At 43.6% G+C, this 10,775-nt stretch overlaps 1 protein-coding gene across 2 annotated transcripts; it reads right to left on the reverse strand.

The window, feature by feature from the left end:
* Positions 1 to 319: 319 nt before the first annotated feature.
* Positions 320 to 9,365, reverse strand: PTGER1 (prostaglandin E receptor 1). 2 transcript variants are annotated; one of them, XM_039349190.1, is made up of 3 exons: positions 9,129 to 9,365; positions 3,943 to 4,804; positions 320 to 2,863 (listed from the first exon to the last, which is right to left on the reverse strand). In XM_039349190.1, exons 2-3 carry the CDS (start codon positions 4,771 to 4,773, stop codon positions 2,609 to 2,611), a joined length of 1,086 nt encoding a protein of 361 aa, XP_039205124.1. In that variant the 5' UTR covers positions 4,774 to 4,804; positions 9,129 to 9,365; the 3' UTR covers positions 320 to 2,608. The 2 variants fall into 2 exon arrangements, with proteins under 2 accessions (XP_039205124.1, XP_039205123.1); XM_039349189.1 differs by lacking the exon at positions 9,129 to 9,365 and having other exon boundaries at positions 3,943 to 5,383.
* Between the last annotated feature and the right edge of the window lie 1,410 nt (positions 9,366 to 10,775).

Below are 10,775 nucleotides of genomic sequence, written 5' to 3' on the forward strand. Positions count from 1 at the left end.
CAGTGATGGTGAACCTTTTAGAGACCAAGTGCCCCAAAACCGCCCCCAGCCCCCCCAGCCTGCCCCTGCTCCGCCCCCACCTCACCCCTGCTCTGTCCCTACCTGCAGGGCCACTCACTGCCTCCATAGCCTGCCACACATTGCTCAGGTGGCCCAGCAGTGCCATGGTGGCCACACCCTCCGCCCACGCCCCACAGCATCAACTGCATGTGATGGGCTGTGAGGGCGGAGTCTTGTCCCCGCTGCCCGGCTGCCATGTCATTGGCTATGCTGCTCTGTGCAGGCCACGCTTGGGGGTGACTCTCCTCCAGGGGGCTGCTGGTGAGGAGGGGGCCGCAGGGGATGGCAGGGCTGGGGCAATGGCACGCGTGCCCACAGAGAAGGCTCTGAGTGTCGCCTCTGGCACGCGTGCCGTAGGTTCGCCACCACTGCTCTAGAACATATCTAGCAGCTACAGAGACTCAGACAAGCACTAAATGGCAGTCAAGTAATACAGAATCATTAATTTTTGCTGCCACTAGTTGTCAATAGTTAAACAGTAAACCTACAGTTTCAAGGAAATTTTTAAAAATTCAATCAGTGGGCAGTACAACAGAAAAGCAAAAATAGTGCATGGAGTAATCGAAGTGTTGTGTGTAGCAATGGAATTTCAGCCAAGGCACCACCAAACATGCCCTTTAGAATGTTGCACACAAATAAATAATTTATTAAAAGGCCAATGAACAGCAGAGACCCATTTCAGCTGCAGCTGGGTCACGTGGGTGCAGCCCACTAGATATTAGAGGAACATAGCAAAACAGCTGTGTGTTTACAAACATATTGAAGGATAGGGTTGGCAGGGCAATACCAGGTGTGTAGACTGGGGCAGAATATTTGAACCTGGAGCAACAGATCTCCCAACTTCACCTCTTTTTCCCCAACTAATTCCCACAACAGTCATAATTTTCCTTCTGCTGTTTGATCCCACTTGTTTGCCAGCTTTCAACCAGGATTCTGCAAGCTCGATTTTACATGCTCCAGCTGCCAGATGACAATAAGCAGTCACTGAATGAAAACAAAACACATGGAACAATAAATGGGACCCTGAGGCTGACTAGATTAGTTGGGCTGGCACAGGCTGCTGACGACAAGCATGTGGGAAGCATGTCAGGGACTTGAAGAAAATAAAGCATGAAGGGCCAGAATACCCCACTGAAGTGCTTTATCGTAGAGTGCCTGGTGCTGATTAAGAATTCCCACAGGGTACGGCTATGCCACAGCCAGCCCCTACCGATCAATCATTTCAGGACTTTCCCATTGTCCTTTGCTCTGTTCTTCCCAGCTTCCCAGAGCTTAAGAGTAGAGCAGCAGACAGAGGCATCCTCTTGCAGTCTGTGGGTCAGTCTCACCGGTTCCCAAAGGATATTATTTTGTAGAATCATCAGCAACAATTTGTTGAAATCCATTCTAGGACAGAATTGTTGCAGATGTCTTCTGTGAGAAAACAATGCTGTGAATCTACTTACTCTTCTGAAAGGTGCTTTCTGAATTTGGCAGGCCACGTGACATCACATTTTTCAGCCTTTTTTAAATCTCTCCACGAGGCCCATGAAAGAGTTCTCTAGAATTTCTACATTCATGTTTAAATTAAAGGCCGCCCTGAACCATAAGCACGTGCCTTTGTGCAATCTATATGCAATGGTGAAACGATACATTGCATCAGATTCCTTGTGTGGAAGCACGGCAAATTTTAGACACAAATTCCTTTACACACGCAGCAGCCTCAACATTGTGGAAAATCTGCATCATAGGCTCCAAGTACCCAGATCATTTCTGGCAGCACGTTAAAATAGCTGCCCTGACAGGGTTGGACTTGAATGGCTACTCTCTGGCTCGGAAAGTGCAGCAGGATGATGGTCTACCTGAGCTGAATGTCCAAGGAAGGAGGCTACCTGGGATGTCTTCTCGCCTGATGATTCACAAGAGCAAGATTCACACTCTTGCTCTTGCGCTATACAAGAAAGGTAACATTCTTCAGCTTTGGAATATAGCCTGAATAATTACCAGGCTGTTCATTGTGCACAGTGCAGTCCGTATCAGGAAGGACATATGGCTTTCAAAATGCACTAAATCATCATTTTCCTATCAAAACATACTGGCCTGCTTTCCGTTTACCTGGTCAAGAACTGTCTCCTTTTGATACTGATGACTGTTTGAGAGCAGAGAGAGTTTTTCCTCAGTTCTGTTTTACTGAAAGTATTAGGAATGTATAATGTATTCTTTACCTCTGAGCAAAGGTCTCCTCCACAGATGTCCAATAGAAGCCACCATATCAAAATGAATTCATGGGCATCATGACTTTTCATTTGCAGTATGATATATTTACTCTCCTTCACGCAAGAAGATCATATCTCTGTCTCTGTCTCTCCCCCTCTCATAAGAAAGTCAGAAACAGGCAGGAGGCTGCTTCAAAATACTGAACTTCGTATCTGCTGCCAAGATTTGAAACTGCCAATTTATCGGTAGTATTGCCTATACCACCAGCAGCCGCCCAGTTTGCTGGATTCTGAATTCCAGGAAGGTTCAAAGTGCTTTCAAGTAGATCAACTCTTGCTTTCTCCACCCAATACTAGATGCGACCAGCAGCAACACTGCGCTCGGAGCTCTGGAAGGAGCTGGCCTCCCAGCGGTCAAAGTGTGTTGTTTTGAGGTCAGGGCGCCTTAGAAGTAGCGCCAGAAGCTTACGCAGCACTGCACGTCGCAGCAATATATATACCCACGGGTCCAGGATCTGGTTCCAGGAGGCCAGCCGCACACCAAGGAATAGCAGCTGATCATAATTCAAAGCTTTATGAGAGTTGCTCACTGATAAGATGACAATGACCTGGGAACAGCATAGAGGAAAAAAGCAGCAATATGACATCAGCAAATGAGAGAACAAGATATCAGACAGTAGGTTTCTATGATCCGCTCCTCCCCAGTGACCCTAAGAACTTAGAAACAGGCATTAACTCTGTGTACATATTAGTTCAGCCTACATAATAAATATACCATTCACAACACAGCCCTTTATTTGTGCGCTGATAAGGGCTTCCCAGAGTCAATTGACTGATTCAGAATATGATTGCTTGGGTCATTCTTTGGGCTATTATACCCAAACATAATGTCAATTTGATCCAAACTTTTAAGCTCAAGAAGTTTTCCAGTTACCATTCTCTCCCCTCTAATCAAATAGTTTCTTATATAATCAAGGTGCTGTGTTTCATATGACCATAAATTCCAAGAACACACAAGGGCACTTATGCTATGTTTCCCCAGTCTGAAGCTCTCCGTGTATTTTAATGTAATTTTTAGCCACCATGGTAGTAGAACAATCACAGCCCTTTAAAATAGACTAGACCAGGAAGCAAAATCATATAGATCAGTACTACATTTATTGTAGAGTTATAATGTTATAAAGTTATAGAGTTATAAAGTCTGAATATATCTCCCTTCTCACTCCAGCTTTATGTGAACTAGGGAAGGGTTTGTTTGATACATGCCAACTTCCCACTTATTTATTTATTTATTAATAACATTTATATGACGCCCAATCCCTAGGGACTCAGGGCGGCATACAAAATTAAAACAATAAATATAACAATAAAAATGAGTGCATTCATACAGCATGTCCCAATCGTATCCCGCCCCCCCCCCCGGGGACATCAACCCCAGGCCTGCCGGAACAGGAGAGTTTTAATGGCTATCTTGAAGGCTGGCAAGGTGGGAGTAGTTCAAATCTCGGGGGGAAGTTGATTCCACCACGTCGGAGCCATCACAGAAAAGGCCCTTCCCCGAGGGCCCGCCAGCCGACATTGTCTGGCCGACGGGACCCGAAGGAGGCCCACTTATTTTGTGCCTCAAAATACAGGCTAAGCACCCTACATGTTTCCATTGCCCCTTTTCTGTTTTTTTGGTACTCACCAATAACGGACTCCAACAGATACAGGAGACCACCATGATGCCCACAAGCTGTACGACCATTTCAATGTCATGAGCTTTGGCTTTCCGCCGACCGCATTTGCGCTGACCACGGAGACGAGCTCGCACCAGGATGAACCCGCTGAATGTGTTGCAGATGAGAGAAGCCACCAGGGAGACCAAACCCAAAAGGGAGAAGAGCAGGGCAAAAGCTATCTCAGACCATTCTTCTGCCTCTCGCACCTTGATAAAACACCAAGTGTTTTGGGCCTGGACAACATATTTTCCAAAACTGCAGAGAGGCATCAGGGCAATGGCAAGAGCAGTGGCCCACAGTCCTACCAAGGAAAGCTTCGTTCGGCCTGGCGTGACCACTGTGGCATGAAGCAAAGGGCGAGTGATGCCAATGCAGCGCTCCACTGCCATCATGAGGCCCAGAAAGAGAGGGCATAGTCCAAAAAATACCATGGAAGCACCAAAGAACTGGCAGAGAGCTCTGGTGGGATCCATGGCTGTCCAACCGCGCCGTGTGGCATAGAGTTGCAACACAAAGGAGCCTGGAATGACATGGCCTGCTAGGTCTGTGATAACCAAGCTGCTGGCAAACAGCAGGAACGTGGCCTTGGAACGACGCCGTAAGCGGATGTAGGACTGCACTAGGATTACCAAGGCCACAATATTAGAGACTGCCCCTAAGGTCATGGAGAAGATGGGGGCAGCAGGAGAAGAAGCACTTGATGGCGTTTTCACCAGCTCTGTATGATCTGAAGAGGAACTGTTCACCAGATGAATGGCAGGTGCTTGAGAAGCATTGGGGGGGTGCATAGCAAACATCCTGTCAACGGCTGCTTCCACGTTCAGGCATCTGCAAAGGGGGGGGGGAAAGAGGATTAGCCCCTCCATTTCTGTCCATGAAAGCTGGCTCTCCCTACTTCCTCTCTTGCTCCCAGCCATCAGCTCCTACAGAACCCAAAGGCAAGAGAAGCCAATTTTTCTGTACAATTTAACGTAGCCTCTCCTAACTTTCTCTTTTGTCTTGCCGGTTATTTCTCTCCTGCCCTGACTGACTTCTCTTGTATTTTGAAAAAAATCTTTTCTTAAATTTACAACCTGATTTGGATTACGTGTTTTATCATAGAACCCAACATATGTACTTTCAATGAAGAGGAGAAGTAACAGAAACATGGGGAAAGGAAGTAAGGCTTTCATGAACAAGTAGTCAAGTAAATTCTTTTTAAAGAGAGAAGGAGAGCTAAAATCCACAGGGCCTTAACCTCCTAGGCACCTCTCCTTCAACCAAAAGCTCAACTCAGACTGAATATTAATAAGGTGACCAACCGTCCTCCTTTAGGGAGAACAGTCCTCCTTTTGTAAGTTCTGTCCTCCCTCAAAAAGTGTCCTCCTTCATGTCCTCCTTTTCGATATTTGAAGACTAATCTGCAGGTTTTTTTTTTTTCCTCATAGAACGCTCAGAACGACATTCCGGCACCTTTTTTTGATGGGTTTTTTTTTCAACTTTTGCATGAGCTGTGCTACTCCCACTATTGGCTTTCGAAAGCCAATAGGAATTGCTGCAGAGCGTGCCAAAATACTCGGCTGGCAAACTTTGCACATGCAAGTTGTCTGTATTATTGTTGCAATGAATAAAATGTTTCTTTTATTTACGATATTTTTTTCTTCAATTTATTTGTGTCCTCTTTTTCATTGTAAAAAAGTTGGTCACCTTAATATTAACAGTGCAGTCACTTTCCTGGAATTAAGCCCCATTTACCTCAGAGTAGCTCACTTCTAGCCAACCAAAAGTATTTAAGTATTCCCTATTTAAAGTAAAATGGGGCAGCTACTTCAGGCAGATTTTGACTACAGGTAGTCCTCGCCTTACAACAGTTCACTTAATCATGATCATTTGAGGTTACAACAGCCCTGAAAAAAGTGACTAATGACCTTTTTTTCACACTTAACGGCTCTTGCAACATCCCCATGGTCACGTGATCAAAATTCAGATGCTTGGCAACTGATTCAGATTTATGACTGCTGCAGTGTCCGGGGTCATGTGATCACCTTTTGTGACCTTCTGACAAGCAAAGTCAATGGGGAAGCCAGATTCACTTAACAACCATGTTGCTAACTTAACAAATGCAGTGATTCACTTAACTGTGGCAAGAAAGCTCGTAAAATGGGGAAAACTCATTAATAACTATCTCCCTTAGTAGCCAAAATTGTGGGCTCAACTGTGGTCATAAGTCGAGGCCTACCTGTATCACCAAGGGAAGCCAACCGTTTGTTATTTAATATACTGTTATATTTCTACTGTTTGTGATCTGTTGCCTCATGTGCCAGAGTACCTTCTCCCACTCTGATTAAGATGAATGTTGATTTGGTGCTAATCGGGCATCTGTTTATATCTCTTCAGCCAAGTATAGGATTGCCTTATTGGGGTCCTTCTAAATGGCAAAGATAAAATATCTTCACAATATAATTTATTTTTAGCACAGCCAAGGAACTTGAGAACAATTTTGTAATTCTGTGAAAGATAGTTCAAGATTAAGGATCTTTTATAATAGTGACAAACAGGTAAGAGAGTTATAGGGATAAACAGACAGAAGTGAAAATGGAAAAGTATCATATTTAATATTTTTATAACACGTTCTTTGTTTTAATTCATAATTACATTGTTCTTACTGTTATTTTTTTTTTGAACATATAAACAGGAATTTTTTTAGTCTTGAAATTTACAGCACAGACCTGTCTAATTTAATATTACCAACACAATAAATCTTCTAACCCATGTTTTAGATTACAGAAATCATCATGAAATTTAAGAAAGAACAAGCTGATGAGAACAAGTCGGGCTTATTTCTGAGAAATTAGCATCTATGCTACAAATAGCATGTACAATAGAAAAGTATTATTAGATTTAACTAAATGTTCCTCAAATAATGTCAACATGCTTCTCTGTCTTCTAGAACTTTACAATAAACAAAATAATAGAGATTGAGGGAAAAGTATATTGTAGCATGTAGAGCAATTACTCAGGTTTTACACTGTTTACAAAAACCAGGAGAATAGCTTTATTTCATTCCTATAGATTTAAGTCTAATCCAAGAGTCTAATCTGAGAGCACAATGCTAGGTATGTTTACTTAGATCCAGATCAAAAGGTTTACTCCTTGATTATGTGTATATATTGGATTTTCCCCAAATTTGCTAACATGTCCTGTCCTCCAACTGTATCCTCTGACCTGAGACATCTCAACTGGATTTACTTCAGAATAAAAAAAAAGTCAAGTTCAACTCCTGTTGACGTCATGGGCGTGCCTCTCTAGTTTTCAGGGTAAAAATATGGATGTGGTTTGCCACCAGTGCTTTCTGTTTGGTGGTTTGTTTGTTTAATCTTTTGGGCCCTGGGATTTCATGATAAACTTCCACTGGTATTCACCAGAACCCATTATCAATTACATGCTAGCTAGCTATACAAAAGTGCTAATATTCATACAGACACAACTACAGTATTACCATCATGCTGATTTTTTTCCTCCCCTTCCAGTTACTGTCCTGTAATAATAATCACCTTGAAAAAGTGGTTTCTAAACCCTGAAAGATTATTTCTATTTTGTGGAATTTTTATTAGCGTTAATACAGGTATTATTGTACTGTGCCTTTTAAAATTTCCCTGCACAAACCAACAAAGAAGTCTTTCATTTATGTATAGTTTGCAAGAGAAGCAAACTCCTCTGATGTTGGAATATCTGTTCACTTTTGCAGCAGGCATGCGTGTTTAAATAAGCATATCTCTTGCATTTATCATAGGTACTGCAACTGGATTGCTCCATTTAAAAAATGTACTGTCTAGCTATAGTAACCTGAGGCTATATGCAAAATCAGATGATACCAAACCATTTAGTGTTCTTGAAATTTGGGAAAAGTGGATTTAATCCATATTAGGGAGAATGAATTCATGATCTAGAAGGCGGAAAGCTATTTAATTTTATTTTAGTGGTAGTATGAAACAATAATAACTTATAAAGCTGACAAACTACAATGTTTAATTCATTGATAAATTCATCAGTTAAAATGTTTAACAAAAAAGTTATCAGAAATTATTTAAAAATCATTAATGTATTGCTAAACACCATACAGGGAAGCATTAGTCTAAAAGTCATTATCTTCCTTCACATAACTGGAAAAAAAGACTTTTTCAAAAAATAGTTCTTGTCACAACTTACACTGGTATTAATCAAAACAACATAAGAATCTAGCTTCAGGAGGAAAAAAAAGATCTACAACTCTAATTAATCAACTAAATTTTATATTATTACTCAATTAATTTTAATTGGATACACCCACACACTGATGTTGTACAGGAGTAAATAACTTGTTAAGTTCACAATACTCCTTACTTATGATACCCTTGCACAAGTTGTGTCCTTTGGCTGTCTTGCTTTTCAGCTAAACAAACTCCCACTCCCCACACCTACACAATCAAAAGTCCCGTTGGCGAGGTGGTTACAGAGACTGAAGTTTAGGCAAATTAGAACTGCCATATTCTAAAGTACTTACAAGCTATTAATAGGGTGGTGGGAGTATTTCACCACTCTGTTCACTACTTGAACTGGGACATGGGGTAGAAGGCAGGGAATAACTGACTTCTGGGAAGGCAGAACTGGGAATAAAATAGTGTCAGGTTGGGTTAAAACGTCACTCCAACAGGTGTGGAGTATTGGAGGGGACAGACACCTCACAGCTCTATTGGAAGAGCGTCTGAATGACAATTTTTCGCCCAGTTACCGGGATTCTTAGAATTAACAGTTCCCGATAATACTTACAGAAAGGGGGCAGCTATTTTGCTTCAGGAGGAATAAGAAAGCCCAAACAATTCGAGCTCCTGCCTTCTACCACATGTTTCTCCCAGAGCGGCACAGGTTCTTCTGGGTGCTTCCATCCCTAAGGCAAGTTAAGTCACTCGGAAGGCAGCTCAACTTCGCGAACGCTAAATATCCCCCAGTAATATTCTTCGACCAGCCTGAGCGCATCAGGGAGGACTGTACGCTAGTAGGATCCCTGCCCGGAGATCGTAGACCGCCCGCTTCTCCCACCAAGCCTCTTGGCCATCGCAACTAATTGGAGACTCCCAAAGGATCCGTTTAATAGCGCCTACGCCGAAGCCACAGCCTTCGACCCTGAGCGTACCTGGGACCGCTCCTTTCGTTTCCTCCAAGCCCCGGTTCCCTCTCTTCGTCCCAACGAAACTGGTGGAAGAGTTGATCGAGCTCCTCAGAGCCTGATTCACCTTTGGCGCCCAGCGCATTGTTCCGTTGCAGCCTCTCTCGAAACGCGGCTGTCTCCGTCGCGGTCCCCCAGCGCCAGAGGGACCGACTTCGCTGCGCCCGACTTCGCCTCACCCTTTCTGGCTCTGCCGTCGGGGACGGGGGGGCATTCCCTCCGTCGGCACTAGGGGGCGCTCTGAACTTCCCTTCTTCCCCCTCCTCCTCTGCGGCAGCCTCCCAAAGAAGGGTGTCTTCCTCAGGGCCGGACTTCTCCCCACCCCATCCGCCACACTGCGGGAAAAGTTTTCTCCTTCATCCTCCCCTACGACCCGTCCTCACCTTCGGAAAAGCAGCGGACCCTCTGAAAAAAACTAAGCGTGGTGGTCCGAGATTGGGTGCGGGTCTGTGTGAGCCTTTTATTTCTCTTTAGCTACAACCAGTGTTTCTCAACCTTGACAATTTTAAGGCATGTGGACTTCAACTCCCAGAATTCCACAGTCAGCAATGCTGGCTGTGGAATTCTGGGAGTTGAAGTCCACATGCCTTAAAATTGTCAAGGTTGAGAAACACTGACACTGTCACGGATTGGGAAGGAGAGTCTTTCCCACCAAGCTTTAAATTCTCTGCCCGTGTATGTATATGTATGTATGTATGTATGTATGTGTATATCTATCTATCTATCTATCTATCTATCTATCTATCTATCTATCTATCTATCTATCTATCTATCTATCTATCTATCTATCTATCTATCTATCGCTCTTCTGGGGTCCCAAAGTTGCTTTTTTCTTACCCCAAACTTACCCTTACCCCACTGCGAGGGAAGCAGTGTTGGGAGAGATACTATTTTTACTTCGAGAGAGTTGCGTGTGTGTGTGTGTGTGTGTGTGTGTGTGTGTGTGTGTGACACACCTCCTAAAAGCAAGGCCAAGGAATGCCTATTAAACAGTGACATACAGGGAGTCCTCGACTTACGACCACAATTGAGCCCAACATTTCTATGGCTAAGTAAAACATTTGTTAAGTGACTTTGCCTCATTTGGCGAGTTTTCTTGTCACAGTTGTTAAGTGAATCACCATAGTTGTTAACTTAGTCCATCTGTTGCTAAGTGAATCTGGTTTCCCCATTGTCAGAAAGTCGCAGAAGAGGATTATGTGACACCCCCCCCCCCGGACACAGCAACTGTCATAAATATGGGTCAGTTGCCAAGTGTCTTAATTTTAAGCACGTGACCATGGGGATGCTACAGTGGTCTGAAAGGGTGAAAATTGGTCATAAGTCACTTTTTTCAGTGCCATTGTAACTTTGAACAGTCACTAAACAAACTGTCGTAAGTCGAGGACTAGCTATATTTGCACTTCTTCGTGTTTCAGCAGCCCGGCCACTCTTGGTTTTGAGGGCCAATAAAGTGGAACATTGTGGTAAACCTTGGTATCTTTAGGGAGGGGTGATCAGTGTATGGGGGCCAAAGGCCACCAAATATTTGGAGGGAATCTGGGTGGGGGGGACTAAGAGAGTGAAACCATATTATACAAACTGGGAAGATTTTGGAGGTCTACAGCAGTTTTT

The sequence above is a fragment of the Crotalus tigris genome, unplaced genomic scaffold, assembly GCF_016545835.1.
Source record: "Crotalus tigris isolate CLP2741 ecotype Arizona unplaced genomic scaffold, ASM1654583v1 scf7180000018229.695902, whole genome shotgun sequence".
NCBI lineage: Eukaryota > Metazoa > Chordata > Lepidosauria > Squamata > Viperidae > Crotalus > Crotalus tigris.

Excerpts from the sequence above, each read along its gene's own strand:
- PTGER1 (XM_039349189.1), bottom strand. The coding sequence starts at position 4,893 with ATGGCTGGGAGCAAGAGAGGAAGTAGGGAGAGCCAGCTTTCATGGACA. Across the intron at positions 2,864-3,942 it reads TCTGTTGGAGTCCGTTATTG|GTCATTGTCATCTTATCAGT; the intron begins GTGAGTACCAAA and ends TGCTGTTCCCAG.